A 23,226-nucleotide genomic window follows, 5' to 3' on the forward strand; every position below is an offset into this window, starting at 1 on the left:
CAAGACACTGTAGTTTGCGCACTAACGATGAATGCTAGACACTGTTTGTTGCCCACTGGCAGGATAAATGTTAGACATTGTATGTTGCCCACTAACAGGACGAATGCTACACTGCATGTGGCCCACTAATAGGATGAATGCTAAACACTGTCTATTGCCCACTAACAGAATGATTGCTAGACATTGTATGTTGCCCACTAACAGAATGAATTCTAGACATTGTATGTAGCCCACTAACAGGATGAATGCTAGACACTGTATGTTGCCCACTGACAGGGTAAATGCTAGACACTATATGTGACCCACAAACAGGATGAATGCTATACACTGTATGTTGCCCACTAACATGATGAATACTTGACACTGTGTTGCCCACTCACAGGGTGAATGCTAGACACTTTATGTTGCCCACTAACAGGATGAATGCTAGACACAGTATGTTGCCAACTAAAAGGAAGAATGCTAGACACTGTATGTTGCCTACTAACAGAACGAATGCTAGACACTGTATTTTGCCCATAACAGGAAGAATGCTAGACACTGTATGTTGCCCACTATCAGGATGAATGTTAGACAATGTATGTTTTCCAACTAACAAGGAGAATGCAGGACACTGTATGTGGCCCACTGACAGGGTGAATGCTAGACACTTTAAGTTGTCCACTAACAAGATGAATGCTAGACACTGTATATTGCTCACCAACGGTGAATGCTACACACTGTATGTTGCCCACTAGCAGGATGAGTGTTAGACATTGTATGTGGCCCACTTACAGGATGAATACTAGAAATTGTATGTTGCCTACTAGCAGGAAAAATGCTAGACACTGTATGTTGCCCACTTACGGGATGAATGCTAGACATTGTATGTTACCCACTTGAAGGATAAATGTTAGACGCTATATGTTTCCCACTAACCGGATGAATGATAGACACTGTATGTTGCCCACTTGCAAGTGAGTGTTAGACATTGTATGTTGCCCACTAGACGTCCATTTGTGGTTTGTACTGCAGGATTGTTGTTTCATTGACGTATATCCCACATCTCCTTTAATTCGTACATAAACCTTGCAATGCTATATGAAATTAACATTAATATGTGTATACCACTTCACGACTTGATCTTACTTACTGGTTCATTTGTGTTCTTTAAATAGCGAATTGTTTTAAATGCCCGTTATAAACTATTATTCATAATGTTTTGAATTTCATTTTTATTTGTTATTCTATCAATTAACGCAATATTGATATAAATTCACGTACAATCCTTTGTGGTTGAAGAGTGCCTAGCGTTATGCACGTAGACATACCAATAAATCAAACAAGATATTTGGGCCTTCCGAGTTAACAGTATGTCAGTACTTTTATTATTGTCTCGTTTTCACTACATATTTTCTCTTCCTGTGTTCATTACTAATCGAACTGAGGCCTTTCAGGGCAAATAGGCGTTTTTCTCACGTACTGCTCAGAAAGGTAAATATGGTTCGTTATATGACAGGATGATAATGTTCTCTCACTATGTTAAGATTTGTTTTCATCTTTTAAGAAAAATAATTGAAAGAATTTTTCAAACCGTGGGAAAATTGAAAGTTTAAAAAGTAATAATTCCAAACGTTTCTATAGAAATACCAAACATAGGAAGGATCATAAAATGGATTTTTAAAGCTAATATCAATGAAATAAATATTATATTGATTTGTAAAATATATAGTCACAATGAAAGGCCGACCGGAGGAAGGCGGAAATCAAGCTGTAAACTTCGGTAAAGCCTATAGTTCTAACAAATTTCTAAACCCTGTCAAAAACTGATATATGTACATGACTGGCAAGATAAAATTTTGATTATTAAAATTAGTGTTTACTTCAATTCACAAGAAAAAAGTTAATTCCTAGACAAGCGGAAACCTCTTCTCGTGGGAAAAGGCGGAAATGATTTTAAAATAGATGCACTTTGAACTATTATTATTTTACATCATTAAAATAGAAATGTATGCATCAACAACATATCAATTTTAAAGAAAAATCTATACTTTTGTTGATTTGATTATTTAAAGACAAATTTAAGAACGTTTATCGCCGATGTTATGTGCTTTCTGTACAAAAGTGCCCCTATTTTGAAAGAATTACTCAAGTAAATTTTAGAAAATAAAACAGATAAATGCATTTTTTTTGTTCGATTTTCAGTTACAGTTCAACGAGCAAAAGTTGCATGCAAATTTTACCCAAATTTGTGACATAGTTCATTTACTGTACATTGACCTTAATTGAATTAATTGTTTATAAAGACTGCCGACAAAGTGTTACGTATTAGTATTTGTATTGTGTTGTATTTTTGAAAGCTATTACATGAATTGCAACGGAATAGATGGATAACTCAAGTGCTCGATTTCTCACTTGAGTAGAACGGTTACCATCAGTATGGTGTCACACCACCAATTTATCCAGCAGCATTAAGAACATATAAAACATACTCTGACAAAACAGACGTCATTGTTAACTTAAACTAGCATTTAAATTGACATGAATGAAACTTTACTGAATGAGAAATATATTTGAACCTTTTTGAGGCCAAATTTACTTTTGGAACACAAATTTAGGGTAAATATTCTTCTCCGAATGCTTAAATGTAGGAACGATTTTTAGTAGTAAGCGACTTGCGGTATGTCATTGAACTAAAGTATCACTCCTTTGTTCATAATGTAGAGTTATTTAAAAAAATACCCGTAAATGTTACTTTTACCCATCACTACAAACCAAATAAAGTCTGAAATTGGCAGTAATTGAACTCTAATGTACTGATTCTTACTCGACCATTCTGAATAAGTCTCAATTTTACTGGAAATTACTTGACTGAAATCTTAACCATACTTAACTGTATTGATTTGTACTCGTCCCTAATCTAGACAATACTTAAAAGTCTGGACTAGTAAAAAGTAAAATAACAAAAATACCGAACTCCAAGGAAAATTCAAAACGGAAAGTCGCTTATCAAATGGCAAAATCAAAAGCTCAAACACATCAAACGAATGGAATATTCCTGACTTGGTACAGGTATTTCCTTATGTAGAAAACGGTGAACTAAACCTGGTTTTATACCTAGTTAAACCTCTCATTTGTATGACAGCCGCATAAAATTCCATTATATTGACAACAATGTGTGAACAAAACAAACATACATAATAGGAAAAGATGTCAAAAATAGGGGTACAGCAGTCAACGTTGTGTTATAATCTTAATCCCTATAAAACAAACAAATATGTCAACAAAGAAAAACAAAATGGCATATAGACAAAGCACATAAGCAAAAATGAAAGACAAGAATATAAAAAATGACCACAGCACAATAACACAAAGGCGGGATGTATAAGTACATAGCCACGCCAAAAGGATATTAACACAAATGGATTAAACACTTTTTGGTTAATAATTTACAAAGACAAATAAAAGAACACTATAAAACGTAATTAATATGATAAACAACGTCAGTACCTAGAATCTATACTTCAAGACCATCATGTATCATTTGTGAAGTTGAAACGAAATATTTATCAACAAGGTCTTGGTAACTCCCGGTGAACTTTTTTAGAAACAGGACGAGACGTTCTTTGACATAACCCTGGTTCATCAACTTTCTGCTCAGACACTGGTGACGTTTTATAAAGTCTTAGAAGCAGCTGCAAACTCTTGAATACCGAATGAGTTGGGAATGTATATCCCATATGCAGGTGAAGTTGGTATATTGCTACTAAGGTGGGGGAAATTGATAATTTTAAAATTAAAATCGTCTCGTTTGTCACAGATTCTAGTACTGAGATGACCGCTTATGTCAAATTCGAGGTATGAGTCTAAAAATGAGGCGGAGGAAGCCCATCTTCGCTAGCCAAGGGTTACGATCCACTTCCCTGATACCCTTGGCTAGCGAAGATGGAGGAAGCCGTGTCTGTTGTTTCTTTAATTTCTAGTTCTGGAGGATATATTGATGGAACCCAATCAGAAAAGTTTGGATTGTTAATGGAAAGAACATCATCAATATATCTGAATGTGAAATTAAATAATCAGGCTGGCTTCTTTGATCTTCTTGTTTTTTGACAAGTGTCTGAAGGAACTCTGACTCATATGAAAATAAGAAGAGGTCGGCAAGGAGAGGCGCACAGTTCGTTCCCATAGGAATGCTGACAATTTGTTGAAAAGTCTACCTCCAAATTCAACAAATATGTTGCCAATAAGAAACTCCAGCATACTGATCACTTGTTCCTCTGTGTAGCATGTTTTACCTTTTTGTTCACTATTAACAAAATATGCCGTATGGTATCCCAAAATAATAAATTTATGGCGTATGCTTCCATTTTTATATTGAATAGCATTGTGGATTATTTCTGTTAGACGATTTTTTAATTTGACGTGGGGAATGGTGGGTATACAGGTTTGAAAAATCAAAAGTTTTTGATAGAATTTATTTCAGAGAATTTAAAATTATCCAGAAGTTCTTAAGAGTTTTTTTAGAATCCACATATGCTTAGTATCACTACGCGAATCAGTTTCACAGTATTTCTGAAGACCCTCTTTCACTATGAACAGAGTTTTTGTCAATCTAATGGACAATTCCTTTGTAGAAGATGCATAGGAGCCGGTAATAGACCAGTCTGTAACAGTCTTAACTAGTAATCGACCAGTCTATAACAGTCTCAACCTATTGTCGACCTTCTTAACCCATACTGAACCCATTGAACAATACTCGACCAATTCTTAATCAAACTAGACCAGTTTATTTCTATTCTATCTATCTTGATTTTGTGACTTACTATAATTTAAAATTATATAATACCGGTACTTGTCTCTGTTTCATATATACTTATTTCAGTATAAATATTGATTGTGTTATCAAAAAATTAAAACCCAACTAAATATTATTGCTTTACACCTCAGTGTTTGTCGTTTGTTCGTTAATATCATATTTGTCCTTCGGTTTTTTGTTTTGTATATAAATCAGGCCGTTAGTTTTTTTTTGTTTGAATTGTTAATGTTTACATTTGTAATTGCGGTATCTTTTATTGCTTGCTATGCAGTATAGGTTTTGCTCATTGCTGAAGACCACACGGTGACCCATAGTTGCAACCTCCTTTGTCATTTGGTCTCTGGTCGAGAGTTTCTTCATTGGCAGTCATACCTCATCATATTTTCATAAGTTTTGTCAATGTCTGACCAAATGTCAGACATTTTTTCTTCAATTTTTCTATGTGATCTTCGAATCTACAAGGCAAATATTGTTTTGGTCAGGCAAAATTTTTCATTTGTGTGGAGTTTGGCTGTAAATTTAAAGAAAACATTCGCAATATTTTAATATTCATGGAAAAATAAGTCGGTAATACGATTTTAAATGAAAACGGAGAGGAGTGGAACACGAGGAATTCACCTATAGAAAGATCTCAGCTGCAAACTGGTTCAGATTTTCATTTTGACTTTGATACTGAACATAAAATTATATGTTTTTAGTCATAATCATTTTGGTAGTTAAAACATTAGAATGAACGTTGTTAAAAGTTGAAATTAAGATTTCCTGCGAAAATAAGTTGACCGCTGACCGCGTAAGAAAAGTAGCCGCTGAAAAGCGTTAAAATTGTTAGAGACAGGTGACTGCTGAAAAGAGGTGGTCGTTAAGGCAAGTATGACTGTATTGCTCTTTAATGACGATTTTCCCAATTTTTGCATTTTTGTCTATTGTCATGAAGATTTTAAAAGATAAATCGACACTTTGAATATTAAAAAAAATCAGTAAGACAAGATCTGCAAATTAGTCAGCACAGATGAAATTGTTAGTTGTTTTCTTATAGGAGTTATTGCCTGTAAAAGAGGATTGTTTACCCTTTATTTGTAATTTGGGTAAAAACTATAGAAGAAACATAGGCCACTTCCTGTTTGCTGAAATTTTGAAATTATACAACACTCATTGTACAATGAAACTTTCTTTGGATTTTTCTTGGCTTCTATGGAAGGGAATGCTTTAATATTTGATTGACAGTTTGATGATTTTGAGTTATAGCGTGTTAGCAATTTTTACATCTGCTGTGCAGCTACTACCTGTTTGCCAATAGTATTAAATTTTACAACACTCATTGTACAAATTGTCATGAAAGTTTTCTTGGCTTCAATGATTTTATGGAATGATCATTTATGCTTCAGTAAATATGTTACGTCAATCAACTACATGAAGGGACGCAGGTCTATTTGTCTTGTTCGAAGTTAGGGTCTCACAGCATATGCTAGTGCCATTTTCGAAAAAAAGGCTTATAGTTAAGAACTAAGCAACACCTTTAAATATGGCTATATAACAGACCATTTACAACAATATTACTTTACTTTTCAGAGATTTAAATTTATGTGTGCCCAATGATCTGGACCTTTCATTTCTGAGAGGGAACCTCACATTTTGAAAAACAAAGGTCCAATGCCTCCCATCCTTTACGATGGTGCTTTTTGCAGGACCTATGCATTTCTCGAGGAGGGCCTTTCACTTAAAAATTCAAATGGTCCAGGACTTTACATTCTTTTTAGCAAATTTAAAAACTAACTAATTCCAACCTTCAATCCTGTAAGTACATTAAGTAGGCGGAGGTATCTGTAATCATTAGTTTATTTTATTATATGATAATAAGGAGATGAGGTATGATTGACAATGAGAAAATTATCCCTAGACCATAGACAAACATATAAACAATTATAGTTAGCCTAACAGCCTTCAACAACGAGAAAAACCCATACCATATAATCATCTATAAAAAAAAACCTGGTATTATAAAATGTGAACATTTCAAAAGAGAAAATCAACAGCCTACTACAGCAATGAAGGAAAAACAAATATTACAGACAGGTACTAACAACAACCATTTCATTACAGGTCCTGGTTGTGGACAGGCAAATAAGGAATGTGAAAAAAACCCGATTGTATCTAATGGTATTGCTCTGGTTGATTATTGACAGTGTTTTGAGAAGCTTCAATTTGAAAAAAAATATTGCTGTTATGTTTGTCTTCATGCTGGTAAATAAAACTTTTTGAAATTTTCAGGTCTGCGAAAGTGCAATAGATGTTCTTGTGTTGGATGGAAAAAATCACACCATGTTTGTAGAATGCATTTGTACCTCATTTAGGTATGTGATTAGATCTTCAATGTTTTTGATTTCAGTTCATTTAATTCAAATAGTGCAGAAAATTTGAAATAAGTTACTGTTTAAATGCTAGTTTTATTTGAATGAAATTAATTTCTGAAAATATTAGGTCAGTATTTAGGTCCATAAGGATCATGAATGTTAAATTGGTAGTAACAATAATAACTCAATAATAACTCAACAGAATTGACGACTTTCGAATTCGTGCTCTTTACCGTACATTTCCTATGTCACAATGCTTATCATATCTTGTCGATGCTTATATTATTACGTCACAGTGAGAATTGATTGTTTAATGACGTCATTTACACCAATTGACCACTGGTAAACCGGTGTAACTCATTCATAAAAAAAAATTGGTGTATCTATTGAAAATATTTTTTTTTCTATTTTAAGGATATAATGGAAAATTGGAACGAGGTAAGAGTTACTTTATAGTCAAATTGTCATGTGACTTTTTGTTCTCAATTAATTACAGAAAGTAATGATTTGAGAAAAAAAAACCTAGAAGAATTCTACATGAACTACAAAAATAGAAATTCCAAGATCACACAGATCAAACAAATAATACAAGACTGGGACGAAGAAAGATGTACTACAACATTTTACAAACTAAGTTGTGGCTAACAACAACTAATAATATTCATGAAAATCAGTATTTAGTAATTGATAACAAATAATCAGTATTCAGTATCTGATAACAAATGAAAATGCAATTTTAGCAAAAAGTCTTTGAAAAAGTCATATCTTGGTAAATTTTCTAATTCAGTTTTGTATTTTAAATAAAGGCAACAGTAGTATACCGCTGTTCGAAATTCATAAATCGATTGAGAAAAAAAAACATATCTGGGTTACAAACTAAAACTGAGGGAAACACATCATATATAAGAGGAGAACTACGACACAACAGAAACACAACATTAAAATGTAACACACACAGAAACGAACTATAATATAACAATGGCCATTTTCCTGACTTGGTACAGGACATTTTAAGAAACAAAAATGGTGGGTTGAACCTGGTTTAACAGCTATCCAAACCTCTCACTTGTATGACAGTCGCAATCAAATTCCATTATATTGACAACGATGTGTGAACAAATCCAGTTGAATCTGGCAATTATTACTATTTCTGGATATTTAAGGCTTGGTAATACAACAGTGGTGAGATCAGAGGAAATTATGATTATTTTTTTTTCAAGAAGTTATGCCCCTTTGAACTTAGAATTTAGGCTTGAATATACTACTGCAACAGTTTGTCATCGCAACTCCTGTAAAACAACACAACAGGATTTCATGAAATTTTATAGACAACAAGGACAAACTATGTAGATGTGCATATCAACAGGAAATTATGATTCAATTATTTTTCTAGGAGAAATTCCCCTTTGAACTTAGAATTTTGGTCTAAACATACTACTGCAACAGTTTGTTCAGCACAACTCTTCTGTTACCACACAACATAATTTCATGAGACTTTGTAGATAATAAGGACATATTATGTAGATGTGCAAATCGATGGGAAATTATGATTAAAATTTATATAACCGCAAAAAATTTGCGGTCGTATAATGGAATAGTGATGTTGTTGTCATCCTCGTCCGAAGACTTCTGGTTTCCTGACAATAACTTGAGTATAAGTGTATGGATCCCTATGAAACTGTACCACAAGGTTCCATACCACAAAAGGAAGGTTGAATTGAATTTGGGGGTTATGGCTTATCTGCTTAGGAATAAGGGGATAAAAAGGGATTAAAAAAATAATTTGTCTCGCCTTTTTGTCACAGTATGCTTGACATTACTATCCCACGGCGGCTATGTAAACTATTTGTATAAAGCTTTATATTTCAGAAGGTAGAAGACCTGGATGCTTTAAATCCTTGTATGCAGATACCTTATGTTACGAATATTCTGTCCGTCATTTGTCCATTGTCCTTGACGTCATTTTCATGGTTCACCGACTGCTTGAAAAAATATAGTTTTTTATCATTATCATGTGAATTTCTGACTTTTATATTACTATATTTGGTATATTGCAATGCCTACATGTCCGTCAGACAGGGTTCACCTGACCTCGACCACTTTCCATGGACCAGTGATCAAGGTTAAAGTTACGTGATTAGGTCCGTTTCTCAGATTCTATAAGCAGTAGGTCAACTATATGTGGTGTATGGAATGACTGTAAGGAGTACATGTCAGTTTCTTAGGTTTAATCTAACCTTGACCTCATTTTCATGGTTCATTGGTCAATCATAAGATTTTGTTTTTTGGTTTGTTTTTCAAGTACTTTAGGCAATAGATCAACTGTATTTGGTGAATGAATGATTGTAAAGTGTACATGTCTGTCTAGTCGGTACCATCTGACCTTGACCTCATTTTCATTGTTCATTGGTCAAAAGTTTTTGTGTTTTGGTCTGTTTTTCATATACAAATAGCAATAGGTAAACTATGTTTGGTGTATGGAATAATTGTAAGGTGTACATGTCTGTCTAAAAGGATTTTTCTTACCTTGACCTCATTGCCATGGATCTTTTAAAATGTTAAGTTTATGTGATACTTGTAGTTAAACCTTTATCTTGAAGACTTTCAACATAAAACCAATGGTCAGTAAAACAGGCGAGATATTTCAGCGTGTGCAGTCTTGTTTAAACTTTGTTTGAATTGCTTATTTTTTACCAATTTCAATGGGGTTTAAATAATCTTGAAATATTGGGGTTCTTTGATATGCTTAATCTTGCCGTGTTTAGAATTTTGATTTTGGGCCGTGTTGTCAATTGGGTCCAAATTAGGGTCCAAAATTAAACTTTGATTGATTTCAATATGCTGCATCTAATAATGTATTAAGATTTCGGAATTTGGGCCCATTTTTCAAATTGGTCCACATCAGGGTCCAAAGGGTCCAAAATAATATTTTTTTTTGTTTGATTTCAACAAAAGTTGAATGGTATGGGCCTTTGCTATGCTGAATTGCTTATATTTGATCAATTTCTTTTGTTTATTTTTTTTTACATTAAGAGTTTCCTCCCTTACAATATTTTAGCTTATAAGTTATGTCTTATTTTAAGGTATTTAGATTTTGGATATTGGACCTTAATAGTTAAAAGTCCAATTTCAAATTTTTCAGATCTTTGACCACATTTATTCTGTGTCAGAAACCTAAGCTCTGTCAAATAATTAATCACAATCAAAATTCAGAGCTGTATCAAGCTTGAATGTAGTGAACATACTTGTCCCAACTGTTCAGGGTTCAACCTCTGCGGTCGTATCAAGCTGCGCCCCTCTGAGTATTTTATTTTTATGCCCCACCTAGGGCCATTATGTTTTTCGGTCTGTGCGTCCGTTCGTTCGTCCGTCTGTCCGTCCGTTCGTTCGTTCGTTCGTTCGTCTGTCCCTATTCAGGTAAAAAGTTTTGGTTAAAGTTTTTGGTCAAGGTAGTTTTTGATGAATTTGAAGTCCAATCAACTTGAAACTTAGTACACATGTTCCCTATGATATGATATTTCTAATTTTAATCCAAAATTAGAGTTTTGATCCCAATTTCACGGTCCATTGAACATAGAAAATGATAGTGCCCGCTTCAGGTTAAAGTTTTTGGTCAAGGTAGTTTTGATGAAGTTGAAGTCCAATCAACTTGAAACTTAGTACACATGTTTCCTATGATATGATCTTTCTAATTTTAATGCCAAATTAGAGTTTTGACCCCAATTTCATGGTCCACTGAACATAGAAAATGATAGTGCGAGTGGGGCATCCGTGTACTATGGACACATTCTTGTTCTAGCAGTTATAGATATAAGAAGACGTGGTATGAGTGCCAATGAGACAACTCTCCATCCAAGTCCAAATTTAAAAAAGTAAACCATTATAGGTCAAAGTACGGTCTTCAACACGGAGCCTTGGCTCACACCGAACAGCAAGCTATAAAGGGCCCCAAAAATTACTAGTGTAAAATCATTCAAACGGGAAAACCAACGGTCTAATCTATATAAAAAAACGAGAAATGAGAAACACTTATAAACCACATCAACAAACGACAACTACTGAACATCAGATTCCCTTTGAACTTAGAATTTTAGCCTAAATATACTACTGTAACAGTTTGTCATCGCAACTCCTCTGAAACCACACAACAGAATTTGATGGAACTTTGTAGATAAGTTTGATATATCATGTAGATGTGCATATCGACAGCAAACTATGATTCAATTATTTTTAGGAGTTATGCCCCTTTGAACTTAGAAGTTTGACCTTAATTTACTACCTACTTATATAATATATAAGATATCTTATATAATCTACAGTGGCGGATCCAGAAATTTTCATAAGGGGGGCCCGCTCCAGTCATGCTGCAGTGATTCCCTATATAATCATCCAAATTTTTCCCACAAAAGGGGGGGCCCGGGCCCCCCTGGAAAACCCTCTAAATCCGCCTCTGATCTAGTTTTTATAAGATATCTGATATATTATATGAGATATCTTATATACTACATAAGATATCTCATTATATATACTTTATAAGATATCTTTAAATAAGCATAGATAGACTTTTACAACTGTGGATTCATTCATTTTCGTTTGTACCAATTTTAGTGAATTGAGGAAAAAGTGTTTTTTGCGGTTTTACAAATATCTGATACCAGCCTATAGAAAACTTGATCTTCATTGAACATTTAGATTAGTGGTTCACCAGTACCAACAAAAAATTGTATCCCACAATCAATAATGATTCAGACAGTATCTGATATAAACTTAGCTATAGAATAACAAAAGTAGGTGGGCGAGGGGTAACGAAGGGGTCAATTAAGCCATTTATGTGAGAGAAAAAAATCAAACAATTTCATAACCTATAACATGAAAGGACAAAAGGCAAAGTCCACAGAACCCTACACGAAAAGTAAAGATAAGAAGGAACAATCAATGAGTTTGAAAATATGACTTTGTAGTACAAGGATATGCTATGTCTATTTCATGATTCTATTGATGATATTTTAGTACAAGGATATGCTATGTCTATGTCTATTTCATGATTCTATTGATTGTATTTTAGTACAAGGATATGCTATGTCTATTTCATGATTCTATTGATGATATTTTAGTACAAGGATATGCTATGTCTATTTCATGATTCTATTGATTGTATTTTAGTACAAGGATATGCTATGTCTATTTCATGATTCTATTGATGATATTTTAGTACAAGGATATGCTATGTCTATTTCATGATTCTATTGATGATATTTTAGTACAAGGATATGCTATGTCTATTTCATGATTTTATTGATGATATTGTAGTACAAGGATATGCTATGTCTATTTCATGATTCTATTGATTATATTTTAGTACAAGGATATGCTATGTCTATTTCATGATTCTATTGATGATATTTTAGTACAAGGATATGCTATGTCTATTTCATGATTCTATTGATGATATTTTAGTACAAGGATATGCTATGTCTATTTCATGATTTTATTGATGATATTTTAGTACAAGGATATGCTATGTCTATTTCATGATTCTATTGATGATATTTTAGTACAAGGATGTGCTATGTCTATTCCATGGTCCTATTGATGACATTCTGGTACAATAATATGCCATGTCTATTCCATGATCCTATTGATGACATTCATTTATGAAAGGTTGAACATTTCGGTTGATATTGATAATATCAAATGTATAAATTCCAGCAATTATAGATTACTTAAGATTTCATCTCTTCCTGAATGTATATAGTCAATGACGCATTGCCATACAGGAGAATACATAATTATTGACAGTAACGACACTCACTTTTTTTATTACAATCTATTAAATGTAAAAACTATGTTTGACTTACAGAAACTTATAACAGCTGCTAATCGTGGAGATGTAGAAGCCTTAAAATTATGCCTACAAAATGATGCAGACATTGATTATCAAACGGCAAGTAAAATAGTCACAATCAAAACTATTTTAATTGAATACTTCAGAGCAAAATCATTATAAGATACGTCTTCTTATGATACATGTACATCATAAAACACACAACTTCAAGTAACTTAGAAACATGGCAGGTTGTTTATATAAATTATAAACTAACAACTACAAGTTACTTCAAAATATGGCATATTATACATAATTACCAGTATAAATAAAGGCAACAGTAGAATACCGCTGTTCGAAACTCATAAATCGATAGAGATAAAAACAAATCCGGGTTACAAACTCAAACTGAGGGAAACGCATCAAATATAAGAGGAGAACAACGACACAACAAAAACACAACATTAAAATGTAACACACACAGAACCAAACTATAATATAACAATGGCCATTTTCCTGACTTGGTACAGGATATTTTAATAAAAAAAATGGTGGTTTGAACCTGGTTGTGTGGCATGCCAAACCTCCCGCTTTAATGGCAACGTCAAACACAACACCAAAACGACAACATCACATGACAGGACCACAATACAAATAAATGGGAGAACATATAGGACAAAGAAACACACGAATAATAGCTAACAAAAGGTACTAGGCTTAAAACACACAACTAGAAGTTACTTCGAGTCATTGCAGGTTGTACTTAAACTGTGTAAAACACACAACTATATGTTACGTCAAGACAAAGCTGATTGTACATAACCAGTATAAATCGCACATATACTTCAGAACTTGGCAGCTTGTACATCAGCAGTATAAAATGCAAAACTGATTCTACTTCAAAACATGGGATATTGTACATAAACAGTATAAAACTTACAACTGCAAGTTACTTCAAAACATAGCTGATTTTCCTTAAGCAGTATACACAAAAGTATCAAAGCACACCACTGAATTTGAATTATATCTGTTATTAAAGCACACCACTGAATGTGAATTCTACCTGTTATTAAAGCACACCATTGAATGTGAATTTACCTATTATCAAAGCACACCACTGAATGCGATTTTTGTCTTTTATCAAAGCACACCATTGGCTGTAAATTAAACCTGTTATCAAAGCACACCACTGAATGTGAATTCTACCTCTTATCAAAGCACATCACTGAATATGAATTAAACCTGTTATCACAGCACACCATTGGATGTGAATTCTACCTGGAATCAAAGCACTTCACTGAATGTAAATTATAGCTGTTATCAAAGCATACCATTGAAAGAGAATTTTAAATTTTGTCAAAGCACACCATTGAATGGGAATCATACCTATTATCAAAGCACACCATTGAATGTGAATTTTATGTGAAAAATACCTATTATCAAAGCAAACCATTCAGTAGGAATTCTACCTGATATCTAAGGAAACCAGTGAATGTGAAGTTATACCTATTATCAAAGCACCACATTTTATATTAATTCTATAAGAATCTTAACTATTATCAAAGCCCAACATTGAATATGAATTATACCTGTTATCTAAGGACACCAATGAATTGAATTATACCTATTATCAAAGCACACCACTGAATGTGAATTCTACCTGTCATCAAAGCACACCAGTGAATGTGAATTATATCTGTTATCAAAGCACAAAACTGAATGTAAATTTAAACTGTCATCAAAGCAAACCACTGAATGAGATTAATACCTCAATATCAAAACGCACAATTTAATAACAGGTAGAAGTAACAATTCAATGGTGTGCTTTGGTAACAGGTACAATATCACATTAAAAAGTAAAATCACAAAAATACTGAACTCCGAGGAAAATTCAAAAAGGAAAGTCCCCAATCAAAAGGCAAAATCAAAAGTTCAAACACATCAAACGAATGGATAACAACTGTCATATATTCCTGACTTGGTACAGGCATTTTCTTATGTAGAAAATGGTGGATTGAACCTGGTTTTATAGCTAGCTAAACTTCTCACTTGTATGACAGTCGCATCAAATTCCATTATATTGACAACGATGCGTGAACAAAATGAATAATAAGAGTTCAAAAAGTGACGCGACCCAAATGCGAACTTGATCTGTATTTTGTGATAATAAGCGTTGTGTACAAGTTTCATAACATTTGGTTGAAGCAAACTAAAGTAAGAGAACGGAAACCAATTTTGGGACGGACAGACAAGGGGAACACTTACTTAACAGGTACAATTCATATTCAATGTTGGGCTTTGATAATAGTTAAGATTCTTATAGAATTAATATAAACCTTCCATCCTTTATGGGTGGATTTTACATAGATAAATAAAATCGTATAATATAAGCAAAATGAGGATGTTAAATTTGATGTTTGCCTTTTTGTGCTTCTTCGTTACATTTGTTTGTTTTTATAGTGATTAAGATGATAACACAATGTTGACTGCTGTACCCCTATTTTGACATTTTTACCTATTGTGTCTGTTTGTTTTGTTCACGCATCGTTGTCAATATAATGGAATTTGATGCGACTGTCATACAAGTGAGAGGTTTAGCTAGCTATTAAACCAAGTTCAATCCACCATTTCTACATAAGAAAATGCCTGTACCAAGTCAGGAATATGACAGTTGTTATCCATTCGTTTGATGTGTTTGAACTTTTGATTTTGCCATTTGATTGGGGACTTTCCTTTTTGAATTTTCCTCGGAGTTCAGTATTTTTGTGATTTTACTTTTTAATGTGATATTCTACCTGTTACCAAAGCACACCATTGAATGTGACTTCTACCTATTATCAAAGCACACCAGGTTGTCTGATTTGATACAGGCTCAAAATGTGGAGATTTTAAACCATTATTGTTTTTGCACAATCCACTCTTTACATAACTTAACCATTGGTATTAAAAGAAAAACACATGGTGAATAAATGGAGAATGTGTCCATGGGACAAAGATGATGCCCCCGCTTGCATATAATGTTATAAAGGGTCATAACTCGAGAACAGTAAAAGTGACGCGACCCAAATTCGAACTTGATCTGTATTTTGTGATAATAAGCGTTGTGTACAAGATTCATAACAATTGGTTGAAGCAAACTAAAGTAAGAGAACGGAAACCAATTTTGGGACGGACAGACAAGGGGAACACTTAATGCCCCCTCCGGTGACGGCGGGGGCTTAAAAACCTGCACAGTTTAACTACCATTGGTCTGTATGGAAACTGATACACACATCATTAGACTGAATCAACATTAGATCTAAATTCTGTTTTTAATCAGACAATTTTAATGGATGAATTGCATGAAGGGGTTTTCATTAAATACTTGTCTTTCTGTTCTGAACTATAGATGGTGAAAGTTGTTATTTTGCTTTTTGACAAGAAACATTTTTTACTCTAAGATTTTACTTAATATTGTGTTAACAACTTTAGTTAGCTTAGTTGTATTTATACAGATCTAATGATACAACATCTTGTAAAAATGATAAATAGTCGTTAGATTCATATAACGTGTGATCCCATTTTACTCATAATATTTTTCTGAATCAGAAAATATAACCTTTTTTCGTGTTTCTTTGAAAAAATTATTTTATCACAATCAATTATTATACTGAATCTGCACTAAATTCTGCTGTTATTCATAATCAGAAAGTTTTAATTAGTGTGACTGTTCATTTTTGTTTATATTTATTACTCAACATTGTCCAGTTCAGCAATCAAGTTTTGAAGTCAGTTGTATTATTCCAGGGTAGAGGATTAACTGCATTAATGTGGGCTGCCAGGGGAGGACACCTGGAGGTAACTCAACTACTCCTTGAGAAAGGATGTCAAAAAGAAACCACAACGGTATGTTAGATATTATCTCCTCAGTCTCATCACATTCAGCTTAAGAAAATCAACACAAAATCATGTTGGTGATTAGACAAGTTTAATAGACTGTTAACAAATACTCATTAGCATCATATAAATATGGGTCTCCTTTTACTTGTTGAATTGTTCTGAATCAGGAAATTTAACTCTTTTTACATTTCAGTGTTACTGTTTAAAAAAATGATCATTATTCTGAATTATTTCAATCAGACATATCTAATCATTATATAAAAAAATACTTGCTAGAATTATATAAAATGAGGTCTCATTTTTATCCTTCAGTTGCACTGAATCCATTTATATTAATATTCTATACATTTCTTCAAAAAGAATTTTTTTTAACTGGACTGTTCTAAATGAAAGTTCAAACATCTCACAAAAACATGTTGTTTATTTGTTATTTATGTAGAATATAAAAACAAGTGTGACTAGTCATTTTATTCATTTTGACCACTGATTCATGTGATATATATTTCGTTTATATTTATTATACATCATTGTCCAGTTTACATCAGACATGTTTTAATTTCAGCTGTAGGATATATTGTAAATTATTGATATTTATAGCAAAGTATTGTCCATAATATTTACATGTTATTTGGTACTATTAAAGGATGATGGAAGTACAGCTTTACATTTTGCTGCACAGTATGGATATCTACAGGTCACAAGATGTCTAGCAGAAGAAGGAGGTATCAGTCCCTTTGTTAAGACAAATCGGCGGGTAATATTTTATAGTATATGCCAAGTATTTAATAAAGTTATGAATCACTTAGATGATGTTTAAAATCTGTTCGGTCCAATGTGTGTTTTATTACTTTTTGAAGGTTACTGTTAACTAAGATAAAACACATAACTCATATTTCTTGCAAATTAGAATATTACGGACCAGTCTATATGCTTTGAACATTGCTGTTTGTATAGAATTCAGTTACTGGTGAACAATCATGTTGCATCTTATGAAAATAATAATAAACTACATGGTTGATCTAATGATAGCCAGCTGTTTCCTTACAGTGCCTGTGTTAAACCTGACTAAAGAGTTAGTATTCTGTGTCCATCTAATTTGTTGATGGAAAAAAGCTTAGACTTATTGGCTCCGAATCAAAATTATATTGCTGCATACGATGAAGTGATGAAAAGAGTTGAGGGCTCAAAAACTAAGATGAAATACAACTCAGCTGTTACTGGTATAAAGTGATGATCAGAACTGAGGGGTCATGGAATGTAATAAAATACTACTCGGCTTGCACTGGTATGAAGTGATGATCAGACCTGAGGCTCACTAAATGAAATAATATACCACTTAGCTGTTACTGGTATGAAATAATGAATAGAGCTGAGGGGTCACAATATAGAATAAAATACAACTCAGCTGTTACTGGTATGAAGTGATGATCAGAGCTTAGGGGTCATTAACTAGAATAAAATACCACTCAGCTGCCACTGGTCTGAATTGATAACCAGATCTAAGGGATCACAAAATGAAATAAAATACCACACAGCTGCTATTGATATTAAGTTATGATCAGAGCTGAGAGGTCACACACTAGAATGAAATACCACTCAGCTGTCACTGGTATGAAGTGATGATCAGAGCAGAGGGATCACAAACAAAAATGAAATACCACTCAGCTGTTACTGGTATGAAGTGATAACCAGATCTATGGGATCACAAAATGAAATAAAATACCACACAGCTGCTATTGATATTAAGTTATGATCAGAGCTGAGGGTTCACAAACTAAAATGAAATACCATTCAGCTGTCACTGGTATGAAGTGATGATAAGAACTGAGGGGTCACACAATAGAATGAAATACCACTCAGCAGTCACTGGTATGAATTGATGATCAAACCTAAGGGGCCACACTCTAAAATTAAATACCACTGAGCTGTTACTGGTATGAAGTGATGATCAGAACTGAGGGGTCATGGAATGTTATAAAATACCACTCGCCTTGCGCTGCACTGGTATGAAGTGATGATCAGGTCTGATGCTTACTAAATGAAATAAAATACCACTCAATTGTTACTGGTTTGAAGGGATAATTAGAGCTGATGGGTCACAAAATAAAATAAAATACCACTCAACTGTTACTGGTAAGAAGTGATGATCAGAGCTGAGGTGTCACAAAATAAAATAAAATGCTACTCAGCTCTTACTGTTAAGAATTGATGATCAGAGCTGAGTTGTTATGAAATAAAATAAAACACATTTCAACTTTACTGATATGAAGTGATGATCAATGCTGAGGGGTCACAGAATGAAATAAAATACCATTCAGCTGTTACTGGTAAGAATTGATGATCAGAGCTGAGGGGTCATAAAATAAAATAAAACACATTTCACCTGTTACTGGTATGAAGTGATGATCAGAGCTGAGGTGCCACAGAATGAAAAAAAATACCACTCAGCTGTTACTGGTAAGAAGTCATGATCAGATCTGAAGGGTCACAGAATGAAATAATATACCACTGACCTGACACTGGTATGAGGTAAGGATAAGAACTGAGATGCACTAAAGGAAATAACATACCTTTTAGCTGTTACTTGTATTAAGAATATAAATGTTTCAAAACAGATCTGTTATATTTATATAACTCGAATTAAAATTTGTAAAACTGCCGATATTTAATATTCTGAATTACATGATTAAATTTCACAATGTTAACGATAACGTCCCAGGGATAATCCCTGATGATCGAAGGTGAAACCGGTAGGATAGTGTACGTAATCGTTAAATTTTGTGAAATTTGATTATGTTATTCAGAATATTAAATATCGGCATTTTTACAAATTTTAATTTTATTTATATTTACGCAAGTTTATGAACATTTATCTATATATATGATATATATATTTATATTTTGCACTGATTTTAGGGTAAAACTCCATATGATTTAGCAGCAGCCAGACTTGAGAATGATCCAAGTAACAAAGAAGTAATGGAATACTTGCAGGTACAAATGTTTGTCTGAATTACAAATTCTTACTTTAATAAAAAGGTTACATAGTTGTTATAACAGAATTACACGATATCACACAATATTGATTTGATGCACCATATGGACATAATTTTACTTTGTGGCGTTCAAAATAAAATTTTAGAAATATCAAAGTGTAAAGAGTAATACAAGCAAATATAGCAAAAAGGAGAATGCTTAAACCAATTTTTGCACTTCATGTTACGCCCTCTGTAAATTTTTTAATATCAAAAGTAAAATCCATATAGTTCACCTGGATTTGTTACCATGTTTAATGTACTCTTTGGGATTTGCAGCCAACCAAAGTGTCCATCCAAACTGTGGTAGAAAACAAAATTACAGTTTATGATGTTAAGTAATGGTAGGTCAATTATATTTGGCATGCAGTTGTATTAGCATCGACACGTCTCATTTTCTTGGTGAATCCCTCAGTCATGGTCTAATAACTTTTGAACTTTTGTTTATTTTACATGTTTTAGTTTGTGATTAGGTCTGTTTAAGGGGAACCATAAGTGGTAGGTCAATGGTATATTATATGCAAATGTATTAATTAGCATCGGCCTATCTCGTTTCCATGAAGATTATTTGGCTGTGCCCCCTTCGTTATGGGCTATAGATTTACTATGTAGATGTGCATATCCACAAGAAATCTTTATCAGTTGACTTTTGTAGCAGTTATGAGTCTTTGAACTTAGGAATCTGGTGATATTTTGTTTGCCTAGTGACAATGTGGAGGCGTGGTGTGTGTGAGCGTGCTCACAAAGGTTTTTTAATTTTTATAGTAATTTCAGTGTTCAAACAGGTTGATTGCAAAAATAGATAAAAATATGAAAGTAAGTGTGTCACAATAACAGAAGCTCTCTTCTAGCTGTTTGGTAAATTTCTGGCCAGTGTAATATTTTTTATTTGATGAAACTTCTGTGAGTTCATATTTTTCAGTGAATCCCAATAGATGTCGTCACAGAAAAGTCAGTGACAGAATTAAATATAACCTAGTTTTGTGATATGGTTGTATGATGATCAGGGTTATTTAATTGTTTGACTTTATAATTTTTACTCTTGTATTATGCTAGGTAAATGATTTCAGGTCATTTTGTTACCATATAAAAATTCCACCATTATAACACTATGTATTGAATGTATTATTGACGGTATTTTTATTTTACTTTTGTAGTCTCTGATGTCAAAAGATGGGCAAGATGTCAGCCAGAACACCTCTGGGAAGATACAGGAAATACAAACAGTTGAAGGTTGTACTTATTAACATTCTATTCTAATCTATTTGACCGTCATAGAGGAGATGTATTATGGTACACCCTTGTCCGTCTTTCTGTTCACCCACTACTGTTATGACTCGCTGTCTCTCGTCCAGAGAATGCTTTAATCAAATCTCATGAAACATTTACGGAATATTTAAAACGATGGAATAGATGTTCACTTTGATTTTCAAGAATGTGTTTGTTTGTCGTTCTCCCTTAGATCTATGCTCCTTTGTTATTATCTAAATTTGTACCGCTTTTACTCTATCCTCTATGGTGCCTGTAATTTATGACCTGGTTTTATCTTGCATCAGCAACATCACCAATGTCACATGTGGAGCAGGACATAGTACACTTCCTAGAGCACCTGAGTTCACACATGTATTTGATAGGTTTTATGTCTGGTCTGCGACGACCATGATTACCTAATCTATTTGAATAAAGCTTCATATTTCAGAAGGTGGAAGACCTTGATTCATTCTTCAAAGCATGAATACAGACGATGCTCTGTGTTACGAAATTTCTGTCAGCCATATGTCCTATGTCCTTGAACTCATTTTCATGGTTCATTAAGTGCTTAAAAAATTGTTTAACACATGAATTTCTCGCTTATGAGTAATAATGATTTTTTTTCATTTTTTTTCTGAGTTATGGGACTTGACTAGAAGATTTAAGGAAACATTTTACATGTTGTGAAATTGATCAATTAACTCACTACAAGTGTTCATTTCATTTAAATGGTTGTTGGTATTAGGGAAAGTAAGTACCCTTTTGTTTTTACTGATTCTTATATAAAACGCCTATAATTTTCCATTTTATTCTTGCAACCATTTTAATATTCATACAAAGGTTGTATCTTTCTCTCCTGTTGCAACTGTTCACTTTGTTATGATCTTATTTCTATTATAATGGAAAAGAAAGGATGTAGTATTTCAAATAAAAACACAAAATCAACACTGCAACTGAAAAAACTAAAAGCAAAGTAAGAACGCTTTTATTGCCGTTTTTCATTTCACAGTTAGGCCTTCAACTTTAAACCAAAACTCTTCTCCTAATCACTGCAAAGTCAAGATGGCTTTTATCACAGAATCTCTTTACTAGAAGTTCGATGACACTTCATCAGGTGAGTGCATTTAGGAAAACAACTGCAGGATAATATCAAATTATGAAATATATTTGGCAAAGAAATCTTAAAAATACTTTCATGAATTGCCCTACACTTTCACTGTAAAATGGGAAAACCATTTAAAGGTAAATACAGTGCATATAAAGATAAAAGTTAGATAACTTGACAGTAAACATATATGAAAAGGACATAATAGGCACCTTTATTGCTGTTTCTCATCTCAAACAGTCATAATGAAGCCTTCAACAAAAAGTCTCATATGACTGTAAGTTTAAGATAGCCCTTAACTATTGTTTAAACGTTTAATTTTGCTAAAATTTAAATATTTAATATTTACAAACAATGAAAACAGGTACACAACAGAATGCTTATATCAAAAGAATTTGAGTAAGACATTTTTCTTTGTTATAAAAATAACTCCATATCTTTGTAGATCAAGTTCCAACTGAAATAAAACTAATGACTGACAAAAGATCTGTTGAATTGTACCTTAAATTACTTGAGTCAGGCTCTGAGAAAAAGAGAGACATACGTTTAGTTATAGTTGGGAAGAAAGGTGCTGGAAAGACCTCATTGATTAAAAGATTGTTTGGTGAAGATAGTACAGATGTTACCAGTACAAATGGCATTGAAATTCACAAAATTAAATGCAAAGCAAAATCGGATGATGGAATATGGAATAAATTAGATAGTATGAGGGTTAAAGTTAAAACAGATATTTCTCTATTCTCAACTATGTAGAGTTTTGAATCTATGAATTGAACAAGTCCGACATACTGCATGTTAAAATCAGAGCTGTATAGACAAAATGTATCTTTTATGGACACCTATGGACACAATTGAGATCAACAAGCTGTGGAAAATCATATGTCAGGTTTAAGTTTTATTGTCCCGCCTCAGAAAGCAGTATACTTGTCAAACGGTGGTAACGCCACAGTAGCTCTTTTATAAAGCTTCATATTCCAAAAGGTTGA

At 33.1% G+C, this 23,226-nt stretch overlaps 1 protein-coding gene across 1 annotated transcript in view; it reads left to right on the forward strand.

Moving 5' to 3' along the window:
* The first annotated feature begins 1,400 nt into the window (after positions 1 to 1,400).
* Positions 1,401 to 23,226, forward strand: part of LOC127700063 (death-associated protein kinase 1-like) — a 42,507-nt gene continuing 20,681 nt past the window's right edge. The window contains exons 1-9 of the mRNA XM_052203530.1: positions 1,401 to 1,473; positions 7,064 to 7,146; positions 7,561 to 7,584; positions 13,007 to 13,090; positions 16,757 to 16,855; positions 17,493 to 17,603; positions 19,766 to 19,843; positions 21,042 to 21,117; positions 22,686 to 22,943. Of these exons, the coding sequence (XP_052059490.1) occupies positions 7,567 to 7,584; positions 13,007 to 13,090; positions 16,757 to 16,855; positions 17,493 to 17,603; positions 19,766 to 19,843; positions 21,042 to 21,117; positions 22,686 to 22,943 (724 nt within the window). The 5' untranslated portion in view covers positions 1,401 to 1,473; positions 7,064 to 7,146; positions 7,561 to 7,566. The remainder of the gene's footprint in view (positions 1,474 to 7,063; positions 7,147 to 7,560; positions 7,585 to 13,006; positions 13,091 to 16,756; positions 16,856 to 17,492; positions 17,604 to 19,765; positions 19,844 to 21,041; positions 21,118 to 22,685; positions 22,944 to 23,226) is intronic.

This window comes from Mytilus californianus, unplaced genomic scaffold (assembly GCF_021869535.1).
Source record: "Mytilus californianus isolate M0D057914Y unplaced genomic scaffold, xbMytCali1.0.p SCAF_47, whole genome shotgun sequence".
Lineage (NCBI taxonomy): Eukaryota > Metazoa > Mollusca > Bivalvia > Mytilida > Mytilidae > Mytilus > Mytilus californianus.